Here is a 23592-nt window from a genome sequence, read left to right on the forward strand (position 1 = left end):
ATTTATCTTGTAATAAGAATAAATAGCTCATAATTACAAAATCATTATCTCGTAATTACAAGAAAATTACGAGATTGCCTCAAAAAATGAACAAATAATATCTTAGACCTAGATGCAACGCTTGCTCATATCCCAAACCTAATTTACTTAAGCAACTATTGACACGCCAAGCAGAATTCAATCTCCCATCAACAACACAGGCAGAAAAACGTATCAACAAAACACGCAACAGGACGTATGAATACAGTGAAAATACTGGGCACATTCTAACATGCTTACCAACTGCGTCAAAAGACTGCAAACCAGTCCATATCCGAAATTAATGATGAAACAGGCAGCAGGTGCGTAGATCACTCTGACATCTGTTGTGATCAATTATTAACTCCCACTTGATAAGAAACTGATGACATGTTATACTAAACAACAAATATTCAACCTTTAAAAATGTATGCAATAAAACCCCCAAAAAAGGGGGAAGTAATGTCTTCTACAAAAACAGGCCCCAAAAAGAGAGTCCAAATAGAGCTGAGACAAAGAAAAGAGGCCAACATCATATATCTATATATGGTTCAAGAATTCAAAGAACCACAGAAGAAACCTTCTTCCAAAAAAATAGAATATCCCTAGTAACAGGGCTGTGACAGGTTCACCCTCACAAAGGCTGCGATTGGTTCTTTAAGAACCAAACCCAAATGGAGAAGCTGCCTGGTAACAGGACTGTGAGCTGGAAGTGGTTCCCATTCCACAAAGACTTTGATTGGTTCTTTAAAAACAACCCCAAAGAAATAGAACATCCATGGTTACAAGACTGTGATTTGTTTCGTTCCCGGCGCTGAAAGGAGCAGAACATGAAATTGGAGAAGAGTATATCTCGGGATAAAAGGAAGCACAAAGGGGTTGGTTAGTCAGTTGGACTCCGGAGTCCCTCTCAAAGTTTATTGCTGTACTTGACACTCAGATACACACTAAACTTTTTCGCATCAGACTTAGTTAGGTTCCAGTGTTTTTTCTTCCAAGTTTTTTAGGCCAGAATAGATAGAAATATTGTCCAGAGATCCAGACTACTTACTAGCCCAGGTCTGGACCTTTTTTGGTCACGACACATCAATCAGCGTTTTCACCAATTTCATGCAAAACTACACACTTCAGAGTCCCATACGAATGAGTCTTTGTTTGACTCCTTTTTTGATAAGATAGGTATTCCCACTATTGATGAGAAGATGGCAACTGATTTGGAGAGATCATTTTCTATAGATGAACTTTTCACTGCGAATTAGTCCATATAAAATGGGAAATCCCCAGAAAAGTCTTTAAGAAATTTTCCAATCAACTTGCCTCAATTTTGATCCCTGTATTTGAAGAGTCAGTTGCTTCTGGTTTACTACCCCCAACAATGGGACAGGCAGTTATATCCCTTATCCTTAAAAAAGACGAAAATCCTTTCGAATGCTGCCTGACTGTAAATAGTAAATTACTAGCCAAGATGTTAGCTCGCCGATTAGATACTGTATTCCCCTCTATTGTTCCCTTCAGACTGAATTTATTAAAAATCTCCATTCATTTTTCAACTTATGACGAGTATATAATATTTTCTATGATCCCACTTCAACCGAACACCTCTAAGGATTTAATATCATTTGATGCTGAGAAGGCATGTGATCGGGTGGAGTAGGACTATTTATTTTTAACTCTCAAACGACTTGGATTTGGTTCAAAGTTCACATCTTAGATGAGGGTTATCTATTCTTCTCCTTTGGCAGCTGTTCGTACAAATAGCAATCTTTCCTCTTTCTTCCCACTTTATCGTGGCACAAGGCCGGGATGCCTGTTGTGACTTATTTTATTTGCCATAGCAATCGAGCCATTGGCAGCTGCATAGTGTGGTGAGACCGCCATAAAAGGTATACACAGTTTACAAATTTACAAGAAAGTGAGCTAATAGCTGAGAACCCGGAGGCACAACGGATAATAGTCACATAATTTCCCTTCAAAGTAAGTGAGCAAGAAAATGTAGATTTATATATTCATTTCAATGTCTCCCCATCATTTTGACAGAAGCATTTTTTTATTTCAGAGAAAAATTGGTATCCTCATTCATTTGGAATAAGAAAAAACTCGGAATACGTAAAGGCATACTGCAGCGACACCACCAAGACGGAGGGTCAGCATTACCTAACTTCTAATACTATCACTGGGCTGGGAATATCTGGATCATGTTATATTGCAATGACAATTCACTGCATATATGTATGAACGTATGTATATGTACGTATGTGACAAATAATCTTGAATACAATACAATACAATACAATACAATACAATAGTGGATTAATTGTCCATCTGACTTTGCTGCTCCTAAATGGTTAATTTTAGAGTACTATTCTTATAGTCCTGCCTCATTACATGCTCTGCTTTGTTCAAAGCCTCCACTGTCTGAACCCATATCCAGTTACTCTTTAAATCCATTTGTGAAGCAGTCTTTTAAGAATTGGGCGTGGCTCAGACGATCATTTTCACTTGAAGAATTCTCAATTCAAGCCCTTATAGTAAGAAATATGTTTGAAAACATGTTTGCACCTTCTATCATTGATAAAGGTTTCAACGTATGGAAAAATAAAGGGATTAACTCATTTAAATATCTATATGCTAATAACTGTATGTCTTTTGAATGAATCGCACAAAAATGCAATATCACAAATTTTTACTTATATAGATTTTTGCAGCTTTGTAGTTTTTTGTCTTCGTTCTTCAGTCATTTTACATCTCTACCGCCCCACTCTTTTTGGTTCAAACCTAGAACTCAATATTACTCAAAAGAGGTTATTGGCATAATATACTCCTTTCTCAACTCGCATAACTTGGAACCTTTAACCTGAGCAAAACATCAATGGGATGAAGAGCTGGATATGATAAGCTTTGCAACCCTTTTATCCAGGCGACTTTCAGTATGTTACTTAAGTGAAAAGTAAAGTTCCCTCCAGCTTTCAGTCAGGAGAAATATCTGATTGTATATCCGAATGAGTATATGACTGTTTCTGCGTTGTCTTTGCACTATTTGATAAACAAAAAAAACGACTTTGACCAAAAAAAAAGTTCCTCTGGCTACATATTTAGAGCCCTGCCTCACTTCAGTCACCAAATGAGCACCTGCAGACAGGAATTCCTCATTTCAATAACTCCTTAAGTGTTTTCAGTGGCTGAGAAACTAAATTAGTTGAACTTTACGACATGTAAAAACTTCAGCCAACACTACTTTACTGGTGTACATTGATCAGCTGCAAATATTCTAAAGAACATACAGTATATTGTAATGAAAATTGCCCTTTAGGACTTTGACTTTATTTGTTCAAACATTCCCTTATCTGTGACAATAAACTTTAAATGGAGTATTTGTATTCACATGCCACTTTAAATGCACATATCTGTATATACATAGGCATATTCCTTCTACCTATTCCATTTTATTTCAATTTATTTTTTATTGTATTTTATTCTATATATTTTTTATCTTATTCTATAAGTATTCCACTTACTGTATTACGTTTTAGGAGTCAGTTAGTCGGTCTATTAGAAAGGAATTTTATTTTATTTTTGTACTTTTTCCTAGGACTTATTGTGTGCTATCACCGGGTGCGTTGCATTACATTTCACTGCATATATGTATGGAAGTATGTATATGTATGTGACAAATAAAAATCTTGAATCTTGAATCTTGAATCTAGTGGGTTGAGATAAGAAATTATATGCAAAAGTTGTCGCAAATGTATCGAATGTAAAATATTAGTGGTGATGAGTCATGGTAATTTTGAATAATATTGTAATCAATTTTTTGTTCAGTTGTAATGGCGAGAAACACGCTTCTCTACTGGATGAGTCTTTTGGGGAATGTGTATACAAGTAACACGTCACTGTAATCAGATTATATTTGTCTGTAACTTGTTACTGTTCCTAAATTCACTAATCACATTACAGTTAATAATCAAACAATTATGTCTTTACTTGTGTTAGCCTAAATAAGTTCTATATCTAACGAATAAAGGACAGAATCTCTTTCTGTCTCTTTATGTATTGTGGCGGGTGGTCTCCTTATTGACTAACCAAACCGAAAGACGAAGATTGGTGCTGCATCCACATGGAACACGGTAGATGGAAGACGGCACTTTGTGAGCGAGGTGGAGGTACCACGGCTAAACGTGACGATATGTTGTTATGCAGTTGTACAACGACTCCAATAAAATATATGAAACTAAATCATTTACTGTCTGTTATTATATGCATGAGAATTTTAGTTATACACGTAGCTATAAAAATGCAGCTTAAAAATAATAATTTATCGCAATCTTAAATTAATTTTAAATTCCCTCTAAAACGTATTAAAACGTAACATCATAAATATAAAGCGTCATATTCATCTTCAAGCACATTTGACAATGGATATATTTATGGATATATTTATGGATATTGTTACGCGGCGCATTTATAGAGAAATGTTTCCTGGTAGTGATCAATGATCTGTTAACTGAGTGATCAATGGCTGATTACCTGGGCTCCACTTGCGATAGGAGCGCTTCTTTTATTATTAATTATTCATATTTAATTACGTTATTATATCCTGTAAGGAATAGCCTGGAGCTGCAACTTTACCAACTGCACCACCACCAACCCCAAACCCTCCATCTGCTTCATCACTACAAGCATCAAACAGCCTCAATGCAACTATGTAAAAAATAGAAAAAACAATCTTTATATCCATCCACGGTCTTTATTTCAGCTATTTAGGTGCGAATTCCCAGAGAAAAAGGATTCTACCGGGTCCGACTGCAAAACTCCGGGTCTCCGGCAGCAGACACGGCAGTATAGTCGTCTGCTTACCAATGGAACATCCGGCTGTTATTCCGTTGCCGAGGACGACAAAAAGTTTTAATATTTTAACCTTGCAAATGCCGAGTACCATTGGCGTTGTTCTCTGCCGGTCTGCCGCCATCGTCCACTAACAAGACTTCCAGTTTGCCATTTCCCGTAATGCATTACTTTTGAGTGAAAGTAAAGTACTGTGGACTAATTAAATATTAATGTTGAGGATGGATAGGTTAAAGTTTACTGAAATTAAAACCTGTATTGTATATACAGTATACATTGTTCGCGAGCTTACAAAGCGGTTCAAGCTAATATGGTTCACGCAGATGAATGGAAGTAGAGAACGCGAGTGTGTGTGAGAGGGGGAGAAGCAGACATGTTTGGTTATGGAAATGGAATGACTTGCAACATTTATATGTACAAATACAATTAAGTATTACAGCTTTTTATTCATATTTAGTTTAGTAGAATGCAGTGGCGGGCTGTGAATTTTACACCTAGGCCTTCACTGGCGTCCTACCTAAATCAATCCACCTCTTAATACCATCATTATGACATCATGCTTACAGACAACATCAATATTATACAGAAACGCAGTAGAACAGGATGTTGCATCACAGACAGGTGTTTTATATAGCAAGAATGAATGCCGTTATTAAAGCAAGAAACCTAATTAACACAATTCAACAGGTTTCCTTTCACCGCAGCCAGAGCTGCGCCACATACCTATAGCAGAAGCATCAATACTAACCTGATATGATGACAAAAATAAAGCTTTGAGGCCCCTTGAGTCAGTCCTAAATTGAGTATATGTGCATAGCAGTGTATGAATAAGGCCATAGGTGCCCTCTCCTTAACTTTAGCCTGCACTCCGTTTAGTCCAGATGACAAGACAGGTGCGCCATCGTAACACCGTGCCACAACTTTATCCAGACATTCATTTTCCTCCAAGAAACTGTCACGACCAAGGCAAGGAGAGACCAAAACGCACAACACGGGGAGACGGGAGGCAGACGAAGGATGTTTATTAGCCCACACGGTGGAGCTGGCCAGGGGGACCCGGTCAGGTAGGGATGGAGCAGGGATGACGATGAGCGGGAGGAGGGGTCCAGGATCCGGGTGGAGAGACGGTGAACCGGGCTGGCTGGAGAGGGACGGGCAGACTGGGTCGACGAGAGGAGACAAGCAGGTAAGGGGAAGACAAAAAGAAAGACATGAACTAGGGACTTAAAACAAGCACTAGGAGCTAGGAACTTGGAACTAGGAATGGAGCCAGTAGCTGTACAACTCGGATAAGCTAGTTGACGGTCTGGCAATGAATGCCTGGAAGCTGGAGACTAAATACTGTGTGGAGTGTTGCAGGTAATTGATCCCAGGTGTGTGCAATTGGCTCAAGGGAGGAGCTGCAGATGGGGCAAAAGCGACCTCTAGTGGCGCTGGGAGGCCGCGGGCCTAACAGTCCCCCCCCCCTACGGACGCCCCTTGGCAGACATCTGGAACCAGAAGGGCCAGTCCCATTGAAATCCCGGATAAGGGAGGCATCCAGGATCTGTCTCCCGGGGACCCAGGAGCGTTCCTCTGGACCGTACCCCTCCCAGTCCACGAGGTACTGGAGGCCCCTCCCCCGGGGCCGCACATCCAGCAGGCGCCGCACTGTGTAGGCCGGGTGACCGTCGATGGTGCTGGGGGGCCTTGTCGGGGAGGGAGAGAGGGCTGGAAACCACCGGCTTAAGCACGGACACATGAAAGGTGGGGTGGACACGGAGGGAGGGAGGGAGACGGAGGCGTACGGCACAGGGGTTGATGATTGACACAATGGGGAAGGGGCGGGGGATAGCGCGCCCTGCTTGCTGAAAACAGGGGCTAGGTCCAGATATTGTGAAGGAACCGAGGACAGAGCGGGGCTCTTGGGGTCCCCCGGTGGCGCGTCTGGGTAGAGGCCGAGCGGAGGCAGTGGGCATGGCAGTGTGTGCTCCAGGCGCTCACGGTACCCGAGCGCCAGTCCATCTGAGGGTTGTGGAGCCGGAGCCAGGGGTATGCGATATGAGAATAGACATTTGGGAATAAGACATTTGGGAATAATTTAATACATATTCATGAAAATAAATATATTAAAATGCAAGTCATTGATTTTAAAAGTGTTTAGGTCAGCGGAGAAGGCCTTGCTGGCCCTGACGGCCCACCGCTGGTAGAATGTTACAAGCATTAAAGGGTTGTTTATTGACGGCCTGTAATTTACTGCCTATGCGACTGAGGAAAGAACAAACAAAGTCAGTAAAGTTCGTACAGTACCTGTGTAGTTTTATTACCATAGGTACAAAAATGGTGAACTCTGGTCTGATACCAAGGTATGAGCGATGAGATGTGGTTCCGTCTCATCTTATAGCCCCCCAGTGGAAAACTACTGGGAGGACAGCACACAGAATGAGTGAAAATGTAGGAGAGAGGGGGGGGGGTAGAGAGTGAGGAGGGAGGGTGAGAGAGGGGGAGAAGTTTTATCGAAGCTGTAAAGGCAAAGTCATATTCTGATTAATCATTTCAAATGTGCACACGCTTAAAGGTGTAGTTATAACCTCATTCTTGTTTGTGATACATTCTTCCCCTTCAGGGCCACCACCTATTTGTTCACAAACCACATAACTGAAACCCTTTAACAAGAAACCCTGAGGATCTGGAAAACTTACGTAATGAAAGCTCAAATCATTACAAATGAATAACTACTTAATCAAAAGGGGAATAATTAATACAATAACTGAATTGGTTTTCAAATACCTCGTGTGAAGACTTTGTTGATCTAAACAGGAGTCTGATGCTGTAGACTAGAGCATGATGATATATTCAAACACAACGCTCTGAACGCACCGCATGACAGATACTACATTGAAAGTCAAGATGAGGTCCGTGAATAAGGAGCCAGCTCCTTCGTAATTTTTAAGGTGAAATGGAAAATTCTAATAAGGAGCCAACTTCAGCCTTGTTAAGGGTGGATCGTACCGGTTCCTTCCTTCGAACGCATCCACGCGAAGCCCACGGCATTGGGAGGCGCCCGCAGTGTCGTGTCAAAATCTTTTCCAATGAAAGAAGATACGAGCACATAACTCCAAAAGTCGCTGAAGCTTAGTGCTTGTGTCATTGCATGTGACATTTCACTGCATATATGGATGACCGTATGTATATGTATGTGACAAATTAAACCTCTTGAACTTGAGGAGAGATATCGTATGGCTCTCTTCGAGTTCAAGTTTCAGTTCAGTTCATTTGATATATTATTTAAACTTAAAAAAAAAAAAGACCAACAAAGGGAGGAAGAGGAGCAAACAACCTGTTTAAATATTGACAGGATCAAACAAATCATTTAAATAGTACCCAAACCACTTACTATTTCAATAGTACAGGAGTTACTTGAACACCCTAATACAGAGATCGAAGAGAGAGAAGCTGAAACAAACTATTAACATATCAGAGAACAATCAGAGGAATTATTATCTACAACTTTGTTTTTTTACCTATCCATTTATTATTATTATTATTATTATTATTATTATTATTATTATTTATTTCAAGTAATTTGAGAAATGGTGATCAGTGACTGCCCAGAGGAGAGGGAGAGGCCCCGGCCCCGCCCACCGCCGTTGGCAGAGGAGTCGTGGACGGCGAATCTCTCCGAGCATCACGGGAATGAATCACAACACGTTTGAATCTATTTCTTGCCTTTTCCGGGTCCGAACGAGTCGCTAAATGTGTCGCTCGTCGCCTTTTGAAAAGAAAAGAAAGTCGCCACGTTGGCCACACCGGGCGCGCGCCCTCACAGCCACACGCCATCGCGGTGCCGCGCTGTCGCGAGCAATGACGTCATTTATGGCGCGCGCACTAAACGGCAGCGGCGACTATAAGTGCGGAGCCCGCCGCTCGGCGCTGCTTGCGGTGGATGACGTCGCTTTCAATACATGGATGTTCAACAGCAGACGAGTTGGGCCGCGGTGCTAACGACAGCGCTGTGCGGCACCGGCGCTCTGGTCGTGCTGGTCAGATGGTCCCGCCACCGGCAGGCGGAGGGGAAGATCCAGAAAGCAAGAAGCCACCGGGCGGACACCCTGCTGCAGGCGGAGCGGGCTGTGGGGAGGCACCACCAGGCGGTAAGACTGGGTCCCGAAGGACAATATCAGGCGCTTCAAAGTTATTCAACAGTGTTCGATTTGAATGGATGGGTTCCCAACTTCAATATAATTAGATCTGATTTTTAAATATTTTTATTTTTTGTCAACATTAGTCAAGTACCGGAACAACAAATATTGACAACACTGAAGTTGGCTTCTGATGCAACTTAATGGGAAAGTGAGCAGCCGATTCACAGCGCCTGTTTACATTGTGCAAGACTTTTTAAAGCCATATCTAGATCTGTACTTAGGATGTAGTAGTGAAACTACTGTACTTATAGCAGTCAAATCTGGACTAGATTATAATAAGAAGCCCATATTGCATTTCTATCATAGTTTCTGATTTGTGAAAGTAATATTCTATTTGTGAAAACAGGAACAATGTGGATTTTACTGTATTTTTTCCATACTGGCAACATAAAGCCAGGTATAAATCAAAAACCACTGTACTTATAGCTGCCCTTGACTTCATTATAATAAGAAGCCCATTGTGTGTGTGTGTGTGTGTGTGTGTGTGTGTGTGTGTGTGTGTGTGTGTGTGCATGCATATATATACTGTATATATTACTGTGGGATGTGTTGGAGTAATTCTCCTGCGTGGTCTGTGAGGTTAATCTGCCCGCTACAGGAAAACAAAACTGAAAGTATTAAAGAGAACGATACAGTCATGCTTTAAAGCAGTATTCTGATCAGTCTGCCCATTCTACTGTCAAAGAGGGCTTCATACCAAAGAGTGGTTGTGTGCCATTGATCAGGTGTCATTTACAACACTGTGACCCTCAAAAATCTCCCTGGGTGTTACCCTCAAACAATGATTTATCAGTCAAACTCCGGTCACAGACCGAATCCTACTATGCCATAAAACAGGGGTCGGGAACCTATGACTCGTGAGCCAATTATGGCTCAAGACAATTTTGAGCTAAACATTTTTATCACAATTAACAAGTAATAAATATTTATTCTGTGTCATTTTAAAGTAAAACAGGTAAGAGAAATTACACTTTTGAAAATAAAATTAAAAATATAAATGTGGCGGACAAAGGGGCGTAGTCAAGCACCGGCTGCGGACCACAGAAAGACTCCGGGGCACCTTTTACTCGGCCCCCTGCCCCTCCCGGGTCTCTGCTGAGACGCCACTTGTGGGAGTCTCTGCCCACAGGTAAGGGTTTAGGGAGGTAGATGGAGTCTTTCTGGCCGTGGTGCGCCGACATGGCAAGAGTTTTATTGTTCATTTCAATATGCGGCACGCAGGCCACAATTATATATATCACTGAGGATTATAATAATAATTGTGGATAATAATGATGCGCAGGAAGAATGGTGTTCCGCTGCTAGGCTGCTTACGAGCCCATGCACCGATCCCCTCTGTAAGACAGACAGACATTAAGAAAACTCCCTGCCTCGAGTCGGACCAATCAGCTGAACACAAGTGGACAGAAATGGAAAACACTTCAATATGTATGTGACAAATAATCTCTTGAACTTGAACCTGAAGATCTACGCTCAAGTTTAACTGATGGAAGCCTCAACGCAGCATGAAGCTTAACCTCACTAGGTATGAACCAGACTACAAGGCCATTAGCAAAACCATGCAGCACCAGAAGTCTCATTAATGGTAAAAAGTATTTCATTTATTATTGGATAGCTACAGTATAACAACAATATTAAGAAGAATAAAGAGAAATTTATTATATATAGCACTTACCTTACTTAAAAATGCACGCATTAAGAATTAGAATTAGAAATATTTGGCTTTAATGGCTCTCCCAGCCAAAAAGGTTCCCGCCCCTGCCATAAAATAAACACACAACGCTCTTTGTCAGGGGTTGGGGGTGCGAATCCTTCAGGCAAGTTGAATCCGAATCACTCGCACCCCTCGTGCCTTGCAGACCCTGGTCTGGTGGACTGTTGTTTGGAGTAGGATCGGTGTGCGAGTGTATGTGTTCTAAGCTAATATGAGTGGGATTAAAATTCCGGGACGGACAAGAAGCACGCTTGGGCAGGAGCGTGACAGGCAAGATGGCAGCTGCCTGCCGCATCCCCACCCACATAGCTTGCACCCCAGATCTAGACATGGTTTTAGGTGGTCTGTGTGTCTAGAGTATAAAAATTCGGAGGATTTTGAATGCACCATGAAAACAGGTGCTGTGCAGCTGCTAACTTCACCGTTAAGTTGAATCGGAAGCCAACTTTAGCATCATAATAGTATAGACACCCAGCGGTTGATACCCGTGTCTTTGCTATTATAAACAAATTATCCATCATACAGTTTTGTAATTTATCTGTATCTGGTAATTAAAGCATATTTTGTTCGACAAATTCCTTGTGTATGAAATTGTACTTTTTCCAATAACCAGATTTTCAGTCTGATTCTGATTGTTCTGCATCAGATTCAACATGTCCAATGTTATTAATCCCCTAAGCCCGAAACCCCTACCACTGAACCTGATACTTACCTTCATGCCTGTTCTACATGAACCAAACTCACTTTATATTTATGTCATATCTGAAAAAAGAAATCCAAGAAAATATTTTTTTCTACTTACCTATCTGAAGTTCTGTGGAGACTCTTAAACTACTTACTACTTTGACTCTTAAACTACCCAATTTCTACATAGTACTTACCTCTGCACTGTACTAAATATGTAGTACTGATACTTCACTGAATTGAATGCTTACATTTTGTTAAATATTTCTTAAATAGCTCTTAGAAAGTAATAGATTTAACTCTAGCTTTTTCCCATGTGTTCCAGCATCCAGGGCAAAACAGCGATCACATAATTTCACTTTCTCTACGGGAGCTGACGAAGCACCTGAAGGACGGCTCGCTGAGACCCGAGGACGTGTTTTATTCCTACTTGGAAAAGGTAAGCCCATTTAATCATCAATATATAGCACTCAAACATTTTTCATTTCAAATCTTGGGAAAAGTCAAATTACCTAAAACGTTGATTCTAAAACGCGCCGTCTGGGGCCACCCTGGGGTCCTTCAAGAGGTTTCAGGGGGTCCCCAGCTAATATTTAGACTTGACCATTATTTCATTTACAAGACGTGAACACCATCAGAGAGTGTCCAAAAATGACTATTTTGATCCTAGTTTAACTGTTATCTCCCTAACTGTGGAATTCTGGACTAAATAATTTCCAACAATAAAAATCTTCTCAGATTCGGATCCCAGAGACAAAATATTATTGGATGGGGTGCCTGGCCTAATGCTGATCAAATTGGCAGCCCTTGTTAACTGCACATTTTTGGATGCTATTCATGCAGTATGAAGTTTATTTTGCAAGTATTTTGCATTTGATAGATTTCAGCTAGGCAATTATGCAAGACATTACTCCTGGATGTTTATCACAGCGTTTCCGTTATCCGATAATTGACGGTTTTTGACCGGGAAAATCTGTTCGTGTCCGACATATTTATAACTCTCCGGTCATAATTTCCGGTGAAAATAATTCCCTCCAAGCACAATTTGAATTAGCGCTTGGTGGATCATTTCAATAGAAAAACTATTCTGCAGATCTGTTCATTTCTGCGCTTGGCAAGTTGCAAAGGGAAGCCAATCGATTTGGACGATCTAAAGCTGATCTGAAAGCTTCACCTCTGACCAATCACGTTTGTCGATATAGAACTATACCCCGCCCTCTCCCTCTGGGACAGATTGTGCTTGTAAACATGCAGCAGAGATGCAGCGGCTAGAACTCTGAGGAGAAACAGAAAGATGATGTGTCGTTGGGACACATACATCCATAGTTTGGCTTATTTTGGGGGATATTTACACTACTCACAAAAAGTTAGGGATATTCGGCTTACGGGTGAAATTTCAGGATGAACCTAAAATTCACTATAATCTTTACAGGTGAACTTAATTTGACCTTCTCTCAACTTCTGAATGCACATGTCCAACTGTTCAATGTTTCAGTACTTTTTGCACAACTTGCTGTTCTCTAACAAGGAGCTGAACGGCAAAATTCACAACAGGTGTTTGATCCATGAATCGACCAATACATTTCCTGGTTCAATTAGAGTTGGTATTTAAACAGTCCTCTTCATCATGCTGTTCACATTTTGACATCATGAGACCAAGACCACACCTAACAATTGATCAACAGTACCTCGCCATTGTGAGGCTTCAAACAGGATGTTGTCAGAGGGAAATGGCCACTGAGCTTAGAGTCACAGAGTGTCATCAGCAGGTTGCAACAGAGATACAGTGAGACTGGAAGAGTCACAGAAAGGCACAGAAGTGGACGTCCTTTGGCCACATCCCACACTGATGAGCGCTTCATTGTGAACAGTGCCCTGCGGAACCGGATGATGAATGCCACTCAACTCCAGGCACATTTAAGGGAGGAGAGAGGCACCCATGTGTCACGTCAGACCATTCGAAACCATTGACATCAGCGTGGTCTGCGTGCTAGACGACCTGCAAGGGTACCTGACCACACCACCAGGCACAGGCATCATCGTCTTGCATGGGCCAGGGAGCATTTACGCTGGACGAGGGACCAGTGGCCTCAGTGCTGTTCTCTGATGAAAGTCGATTCACGTTGAGCAGAAATGATGGCCGCCAACGATGTTGGAGACGTCAAGGAGAGCGCTATGCATCAGCCACTGACGAGCCTTTGGTGGTGGTGGTGTTAGACTGTGGGCAGATGTGTCTATTCAATACAGAACTGCCCTACACTTTGTGAATGATACAGTGACAAGCCCATACTACCTGAAGAACATCATTAATCTTGGTCCCCTGCATGAACAACACAGACCTAATTTAATCTTCATGGACGACAATGCTCCAGCTCACCGAGGTCGCATCATCAGGGAATGGCTGCTGGAGACTGGGGTACCTCCAATGGAGTGACCTGCACTTTCTACAGACCTAAATCCCAAAGAAAACCTATGGGATCAGCTGAGTCGCCGTGTAGAGGCTCATAACTCTGTACCCCAGAACCTCAATGACCTGAGGGCCGCCCTTCAAGAAGAGTGGGGTGCACTGCCTCAGCAGACAATAAGTCGACTTGTGAACAGCATGAGACGTCGTTGTCAAGCTGTAATTGATGCTCAAGGGGACATGACAAGTTATTGAGACATTGACATTTTTTGTTGTGGTATACCCACCACTGTTGTTGGCTTTTGTTTCAATAAATTGTTTGAGATGAGGAAAACACCATTGCATGCTTCTACTTAAATGCCCTACTTTCATGATATAATATCACTGTAACGTGAACTTTTTTCATTCATTTTCCATTAATGTCACCCGAAAGCCAAATATCCCTAACTTTTTGTGAGTAGTGTAAGTTCCGATCCAAAGCAGACGGTAAGTAGGCATTGTCTAGAATGTGAACAGGACATCCTGACAAAGACGGACATCACCACAAACCTAATTATTTATTTAGACCGACTTGCCATATGTTTTTTTGTTTTTGGTTTGATCAAAATTTTATTTTACAATTATACCTGCACAGATGTCCAAGAATTCTCTCGTTGAAATCAACTGGGAAACACATATCTAAAAAACAAACCGTAACCAAAAAAATTTAATGAAAACATCCCAGCCAGAAGTCGCAGGACATCTCCAACTCAAATTATGATGGCCAAAACTCTCTTCTCACATTTAATTAGAGAAGAGTAAAAGACCAATAAGGGTTTATCTACACCAGGGGTGCCCAATACATTGATCGCAAATGTAATGCGGGCAGATCACGCGCAATTAAAAATCTTTTTTTTTTACCGATCTGACTAACATGTTGAATGAGCTTAATTTTGAGCTGCAAGGAAAAGACAAAACTGTGGTCAACATGATCAGTTCAGTGAATGCTTTCGAACGAAAAATGCAACTTCTGTCCTCAAAGCTGCAGAGCCATGATTTGGGGAACTTTCAAAACCTTGCAGAGCCGGAGACCCAAGGGAAGGCATGTGCACAACTTGACAGTGCTTGCTTCACAGAGCAGATTGAAAATTGTCTGTCAGACTTGGACAAACGATATCAAGACTTTGCTTTACTCGAGTCAATTACTACATTTATGTGCTAACCTTTAAGGGAAGATATTGAGGTTTATTCAGTTGCATCAAAAATTGCAACACTGTTTCACCTGCACTTGTCTGCAGTGGAGGATGAGATGTTGACACTACAGGCTGACATTGAGCTGAAGTCCATGGCTCATGGACAGTTTTGGAACTTACTCAGAGGAAAAGTAATCCCTCTTTGATTGCATTATTCGGCTCTACTTATTTATGCGAGTCAGCCTTTTCCCACATGAAGATTAGTCCAAATACTGTTCCACCATGACTGATCATTTGGAAGCCTGCTTAAGGCTGGCGACCAGCAGCTACTAGGCAACCCTGGCCGACACCATTCAGTGTAAGTCATCAGAGTAAGTTAGTGACCATAAATGTATTTAATTGTATTGTGCCGTAAGGGTTAATGCAGTGATGCAAGGTACTCCTGTCACGACCAGAGCTAGGAGAGACCCAAACGCACGACACAGGGAGACGGAAGGCAGGCAAAGGATGTTTATTAGCCTCGACGGTGGAGCTGGCCAGGGGGACCCGGTCAGGTAGGGATGGAGCAGGGCTGGGCAGGGACGATGATGACCAGGAGAAGTGGTCCAGGATCCGGGTGGAGAGACTGGGAACCAGGCTGGATGGAGAAGGAGGGGCAGCCTTGGTCGACGAGAGGAGACAAGCAGGTAAGGGGAAGACGAGACATAAACTAGGAACCAGAAACAAGCACTAGGAGCTAGGAACTTGGAAGGGAGCCAGTAGCTGTACAACTCGGGTAAGCTAGTTGACGGTCTGGCAAGGAATGGCTGGGAAGCTGAGACTAAATACTGTGCAGATAATTGATCCAGGTGTGTGCAATTGGGCTCGAGTAGGGAGCTGCAGATGGGGCAAGGGCAGCCTCTAGTGGCACTGGGAGGCCGTGGGCCTAACAGTATCCTCCCCCTCTCCGGACGCCCCTTGGCGGACACCTGGAACCAGAAAGGCGATTGAAATCCCGGATGATGGAGGCATCCAGGATCTGTCTCCGGGGGACCCAGGAGCGTTCCTCCGGACTGTACCCCTCCCAGTCCACGAGGTACTGGAAGCCCCTCCCCCGGTGCCGCACATCCAGCAGGTGCCGCACTGTGTAGGCCAGGTGACCGTCGATGGTGCAGGGTGGTGGGGCCTCGGCGGGGAGGGAGAGAGGGCTCTAAACCACCGGCTTAAGCTGGGATACATGGAAGGTCAGGTGGACATGGAGGGAGGGAGGGAGACGGAGGTGCACGGCACAGGGTTTGATGATTGACACAATAGGGAAGGGGCCAACATACCGGGGAGCGAGTTTTGGGGAGTCCACCTTGAGGGGCACCCACATACGTCCCTCTGTCCGGGGACGTATGTGGGTGCGGGCGAATGGTGCCAGTTCGCCTGCCGCTGGGACCTGGCAGAGGCCTGGAGTAGTGCAGGAGTTGGGGCTGGTGGTTGTCAGACAGTGGAGCATGGCCTCCACCTCCTGGTTTGCCCGCTCCGTCTGGCCGTTGGTCTGGGGGTGGAAACCGGAGGAGAGACTGACCTGTGACCCCAGGGCCGAGCAAAAGGCACGCAGACCTGGGAGGTGAACTGGGGTCCTCTGTCCGACACCACGTCTGCCGGGATGCCATGGCGGCGGAACACCTCGGCCACCAGCAGGTCTGCGGTCTCCCTTGCCGATGGTAGTTTGGGCAGGGCGAGGAAGTGTGGCGCTTTCGAAAAGCGGTCCACCACCGTGAGGATGGTAGTGTTGCCCCGGGATGGTAAAAGACCGGTGACGAAGTCCAGGGCGATGTGGGACCAAGGACGAGTCGGGATGGGTGATGGGGGGAGGAGGCCGGAGCGGGGTCGGGTGGAGGTCTTGGACCGGGCGCAGGTGGGACAGGCCGAGACGAAGGACCGGGTGTCAGGGAGCAGGATCGGCCACCATAGCGCTGGCGGACGACGGCCAGGGTGCGGGTGATCCCGGGATGGCAGCTGAGGCGGGAGGCATGGGCCCACTGCAGAACCTAGGAGCGTGCGGAGTCAGGGACGAACAGGCGGTTAGGGGGTCCGGTACCTGGGTCGGGCTGGTGTTCCTGCGCTTGGGTGACGAGGGACTCGATCTCCCAGGTGTGTGTGGCGGCAAGGCGTGGCGATCCCCTGTCTTCTCATCTGGCACGAACACACGGGACAGGGCGTCAGGTTTGGTGTTCTTGGTTCCTGGGCGGTAGGATAGAGAGAAGTTAAACCGGCCGAAAAACAACGCCCACCTGGCCTGCCGGGAGTTGAGCCGCTTCGCCGTCTGGATATAGGCCAAGTTCTTATGATCGGTCCAGACGACGAAGGGGTGGATTGCTCCCTCAAGCCAGTGCCGCCACTCCTCCAGGGCTAGTTTGACGGCGTCATGGTTGCGCTCGGGTGGGGTGAGCCTGCGGGACAGAAAGGTACAGGGGTGGAGCTTACCGTCGGTTGGAGAGCGCTGAGAAAGTACTGCTCCTACCCCCGTGTCTGAAGCATCCACCTCTACCACAAACTGGAGGTTGGCGTCGGGCTGGGCCAAGACTGGGGCCGACGAAAAGCGGCTCCTGAGGTCGAGGAATGCGACCGCGGGGGTCCACTTGAAGGCCACTGCGGTGGAGGTAAGGGCTGAGAGGGGAGCAGCGATGCGGCTGAAGTTACTGATGAAGCGCCGGTAGAAGTTTGCAAACCCGAGGAACCGTTGGAGCTGCTTCCTATTGGCTGGGGTCGGCCACTCCAACACGGCGGCCACCTTCTTGGGGTCCATCTCCAGCCTCCCTCGGCCAATGATGAATCCCAGGAAGGAAATGGACGGAACATGGAACACACACTTCTCGGCCTTAACAAACAAACGGTTCTCCAGGAGGCGCTGCAGCACCAGGCGTACATGTTCTACACGGTCGGATTGGATTTGGAGAGACAGACTGGGTCGACGAGAGGAGACAAGCATGTAAGGGGAAGAAGAGACAACGAGACATGAACTAGAAACAAGCTCTAGGAACTTAGAACTTGGAAGGGAGCCAGTAGCTGTACAACTCGGGTAAGCTAGTTGAGGGTCTGGCAAGGAATGGCTGGGAAGCTGAGACTAAATACTGTGCAGGTACTTGATCCCAGGTGTGTGTAATTGGGCTCGAGTAGGGAGCTGCAAATGGGGCAAGGGCGGCCTCTAGTGGCGCTGTGAGGCCGTGTGCCTAACAACGCCAACATATGTTGTATATATAAAGTATGCTCAGTGTGTGTGTGTGTGTGTATATATATATATATATATATATATATATATATATATATATATATATATATATATATATATATATATATAGATAAGTAAATATATATATAGATAAGTAAATATTTAGCATTTTTTTAATGCAGGTAGATCATTTTGACCTGGTCATATTAATAGTAGCTTGCAAGCCGAAAAAGTGTGGGCACCCCTGATCTACACTATACTTTGATAACACACTATGAAAAAGATCCAAGTTGCACTGAGGGGAAAAATCCTGTGTAAAGCCATTCTACAATTCTAACTAGAAAACAAAAAGAATCATGAACCAGACTATCCAATAAACAAACATGGAGAGATTCCACAAATACATAATGCTATGCAGATTAAGCAATGTTTATCACTTAACAATGTTTAGCTGGGACCTGTACTTGGTCTTCAGTGCAGCAGCAGCAGAAAAGCCAGTCTCAGCTTATCTCAGATAAGATGTTGCAAAAGGAAGAAGAATGCCCATGGCCCTCTGCCCTAAGATTGGATACTGCCTCTCTACACTCAGCCAGAATTCACTCAGTGTCTGTGATGTGAACCTCAGTCTCAATGTGGAGTCAGACGTCATATCGATGAACTGGTCCTCCTCTGCAGAGCTGAAACCAGTTGGAGCTGGTGCATTGAAAGGATCTCTCACCCAGTCATATTGGGAACTGTTTTCAGGGAAGTACTTTTTAAAGAATCCCATCAGTGATGAAATATGCTCCTTAATATATGGAATCACTGAGGTGGCATCATAGTCAGTAGTGTCAACAAATTCATGCAGGTTCTCGAATAAATCAGTATTTCCTTCATCAAGTCGCCTGCCCCACATTGCAAGCTTTCCAGTGAAAGAGCTGATCTTGTCTGTGACCTGAGGGAGGTGTTTGTGCGTAATCACTGGGTGTCATGACATTTCACTGCATATATGTATGACCGTATGTATATGTATGTGACAAATAATCTCTTGAACTTGAACTTGAACTTGTGTTTATCTTTCCCTTGAAGCTGTAGATTTAGTTCATTTAGCTTTCCAAATATGTCACTCAGGTAGGCCAGTTTTGCTAGTAAGTTCTCATCACTAAATTATTCTGCGAGGTCATACTTGTGCTCCTGCTCCAAAAACATTCTTATCTGCTCTCTGAGCTCAAAAACTCGGGACAAGACTTTTCCTGGTGACAGCCACTTTGCTTCACTGTGAAACAGCACAGCTTGATGTTCAGCTCCCATCTCTTCACAGATCGCAGAGAAGACTTGTTTTTAGTGGTCTGGTCTTTATAAAAATGACTTCACCTACAATGTCAGTCATAACCTAACTTAATTCAGAGGAAAGGTGCCTTGATGCCAGTGCTTCTCTGTGTATAACACAGTGTGTCTACTCAGCATTAGGTGAGGCCTTCTTGATGAGCGCCCCAAGTCCTTCCTTTCTCATCCCTGCCATGGTCTGTGCGCCATCACTGCAAACACCAATGCAGTTCTCCCACTTTAGCCCGTTCTCAGTCAGGAAGCAGTCCAGCATTTTGAATAGCTCTTTAGCTGTGGCTCTATCTCTGACATATTTACAAAAAAGTAGATCCTCACACAGGGAGTTTGTCATGTCAAAACGTTCATAAGCGATAAACAAACAGTCTTTGTTGCTGTCAGTTGCTTCATCGAACTGTAAGGCAAAACGTTTGTCTTTGAGTTTATCTACCAGCTGTTCTTTAAGATCGTTAGCGATGTCATTTATACGTCTGGCGACAGTGTCATTGGACAGAGGGATGTTTTTTATTTTTGCAGCACTTGCGTCGTCCAGCATGACAGAGACTATGTCTAATGCTGCAGGCAGTATCAGCTCCTCTGCTATGGAGTGGGGTTTTTTGCACCGAGCAAATTGGTACGCCACCTTACATGGTGCTAACAGTGCTTGCTGCTTTACTGAAGTAGCATTCACAAAGCGGGACGATTGTTGGCAATATTCGGCACGTTTTCGCTGAAAAAACTCAAGCGGCTTATCAGCGTGATTGGGGTGTAATGTCCTTAAGTGACGCCTTAATTTATTTGGCTTCATGCTGTCTGCTGCCAACTTTTTTAGACACAGTAAACATACCGCTCATTCCTCGTCTCCCACCGTAGTCACAGTGAAGCCAAGCGCTACTTTGTCATATTTCCTCGTCTTTGCTTTCGGGGGACTTACGTTTGTCTCATTATCTCCGTCTCTCTCCGCCTTTCTTTTCATCCCTGTTAAATATTTTTCCGTGGTGTCTCTTAAAGGTTTGTTATCTGCACTTCGTATCTCCTTCATATCTCCTGCTCTCCAGCTGTGCTCTTGTTCGGTGCAAAAAAAAACTACCTTCGGCAGGGGTCACAGCGCCCCCCCGGCATCGCTCCGAGCACCCCCAGGGGGGCGCGCCCCACTATTTGAGAAACATTGCAGTAGCCCTTGGTTAAATCCAGTGTCATGAAAAAAACGAGCCGTACCTAACTGGTTGAGAAGTTCATTGACCCGAGACAGAGAGAGAAGCGATGCTGAAGTGTGGCAACGTCTGCCCTCTGGGGAGTGGCACACCATTTATGCACAGCTGCCAAAATGCCCGGCCAATAAAAGCAAGCCATTATCCGCTGTCGTGTTTTATTGTGACTGAGGTGACTGGCCATCGGGTTATGAGCCGCCTGAAAGAGCATTTCCCAGCGGCTCTTCGGCACCAACATCTGGGTTATTTCCTCTCCTGTCTGAGTGTCACGGCTCACTGGAAATAACTCGTCCCTGATAACTGAAAAATACGGGTGAGTGACTGCGCTATCTGGGTGTATCAATATGCCATCCATTTTACTACCCGCTCAAAGGCCCTGTGTATCTTGTCGTCCCTCGACTGCTCCAGCGGAAAATCGTCGATAGCAAAGGTCAAGGGGGCCGGGAAGTTCTCACTTGGGATTCCACTGCCCCTGCTTCCGCCGGCGACCCCTCCGCGTCACGGCGCGTCACGCAATACTCACTTCTCCCAACCGACTGTGAGCGCACTCCCACAGCCTCTCTCATCAGCGTGTCAAACCCTAGTCAATCCTTTCCCAAAATGAGAGAGTGCGACGGGTGGGAACTAACCGCAGCCCGTACCCTATACTTTTTCCCCTTGTAACGAATTTCAGACCATCAGATACATGTGAATATCCCCATGCAAAGCCCGAGTCCAGCAAAGCCTGATGTCTAACCCCTTGTAGCTTTACCAGTATTTGGTAGGCCCCTTCCCGTCCGGGGGGGCGGGGGGTCCGATGGGCTGACGACCCGGACCACCTGGCCGAGTTCCATCTGGGGGCAGTCCCGGCGGTCATGGCCGGACCCGGCGAATCCTGTGTGTGTCCTGGCTTGGATGTGGGTCTTGTCCGCTGGCCAGCTTCTGGTTGGTTATGGTGGGCCAGCGGTCAGTCGCAGCGTGCTCCTGGGAGTTCACGCTGACGAGGACACACTCCAGCTGGCAGTGGAGGAAATCCTGCTTCTCCTCCAGGTCCGAGGGGCGCTTCTGCAGCCAGTGGATCGGCTCCGGGGCACCTTTCACTCAGCGCCCTGCCCCTCCCGAGTCAGGCACCACTTGTAGGCGTCTCTGCCCACAGGTAGGGGGTTAGGGAGGGAGATTGAGTCTTTCTGCCAGTGGTTTGCCAACATGGCGAGAGTTTTCTATTCTAAAGTTGAAGAGAAAGGCTCGCAGGCCTAAAGGATAAAGAATAATGACTTTGGGCAAAGGAGTGGCGTTCCAATCAGGCTCCTGGTTGGCTGACGAGCCGTCCCTTTCCGGGATCAGACCAATCAGCAGCACACGGTCGCTGATCGCCGACTGAGGGCAGGTGTGCGGTCATGGGGAAGGAAACCATACTTCCGTCTGCAGCCACGGCTTAACCACGCCCCTTGGTCTGCCACAACATCCTATAAGTAAGGATAAGCATAATTAGACAAATATCTTCACATCTCAACATCTCCGTCTTCATCATAAGGTGGTTTCCAATCATCTAGTGCTATAAAGACAAACTTTCCTGCCATCATATTAGTAATCATCTTGCAATGGATAGGTATTACACATGCTAAACAGCAGTATAGAGAGATCCATTGCCCCAGCAATTAGCCAAGCAAATGGGTCCCAAGTGTCTGCTTGGTCTTTCATTGAATCATCACGTAACTCGTTCATAGCTTGTATGACTAAAAACAAATTCCCCAATTCTACATCATTGGCATGTCTTACAGAATTGGTGTGCCAATGCCAGCCCAGTCCTCGGGCAGACCTGCATACGCCGTGTATCCACATAGCCAAATTAATGTCTGGAATTGTTGCTTGTCTCTTTGGTTTTATGCGGTCGCTATTCCTACTGGAACTCCAGGGTAACAGTTACTTCTTTTCACCATACTCCTCTTTAACTGAATGATTTAAAAACCTCCACCACATGTTTTGTTGTAATTATTGTCCAATGGAGTCAACATTTAACCATGGGTGCAAAATCTTGTTTTGAAAGCAACAAAACTTTATGGCATCCAACTCCATCAGATGATGATAAACCCTTACCAGGAGCCATTGCTAGTAATGGCTGGGCAAGCGTTGCCTTATTCCACGATCCAAAACCAATAATAACCACAACAGCCTAAAAAGGCCATGCAAGTGTGCGACCCTGAGGAAAAAAGAAAAAAATCATCAAATAAATGTCATGACTCAAATAGTGAACGTTCTCTTGTGCTGGCTAGAGTTACAATGGAAAGAAAACTATGGGACACTTACTATGAGGCACTTTTTACAGCAACTTCAATTCTGCTACAACTAAACCACACCACTATGATCACTATCACAATCATCTCTCTGAACACAATCAAACTGCTAAACACCATTAGTTAACCATAATTACACGGAGTACCATTTGACTATTAGTTAAACCACTCAGTCCTGCAGCTTCCTCTACTGAACCAATATCTTACTTAAATGACATCTCCACCCCTTGCAGCTGGATGAAGTGGAGCTCTGTTAGCTTTGCAGCGCCCCGTCGCCCGCGGTGTGAGTGTACCAGACATCCTAAACATAGAATCCCAAATGCATCATGTGCTAACTTTTCCAATTTCATTCATTCCTACTTATTGTTTCTTCCTCATGAAATTCCATAATCCTTTGTCTATCAACTATCTTTTCAGCTCTCTATTGCCTTGTTTGAATTTTTTAGAGCTATTTTAACATATTTTACAACTCCCTGTTAACTTTCCATCTGAGTGGCGATAGTGGCACCGCCCCTTGCGGTCGCCTGCGCTAGCGCTCTGGACGACTTTTCACATTTTAGTATTTTTTCCGTTTTTTCATCACAATGGC

At 44.7% G+C, this 23592-nt stretch overlaps 1 protein-coding gene across 1 annotated transcript in view; it reads left to right on the plus strand.

Annotated features, from left to right (window-relative positions):
• Positions 1-8731: 8731 nt before the first annotated feature.
• The window catches only part of faah (fatty acid amide hydrolase), a 28601-nt gene continuing 13740 nt past the window's right edge, over positions 8732-23592 (plus strand). Inside the window, exons 1-2 of the mRNA XM_079997872.1 lie at positions 8732-8993; positions 11768-11881. Of these exons, the coding sequence (XP_079853998.1) occupies positions 8805-8993; positions 11768-11881 (303 nt within the window). The 5' untranslated portion in view covers positions 8732-8804. The remainder of the gene's footprint in view (positions 8994-11767; positions 11882-23592) is intronic.

Source organism: Zeus faber (assembly GCF_960531495.2).
Source record: "Zeus faber genome assembly, chromosome: 1".
NCBI classification, from domain to species: domain Eukaryota; kingdom Metazoa; phylum Chordata; class Actinopteri; order Zeiformes; family Zeidae; genus Zeus; species Zeus faber.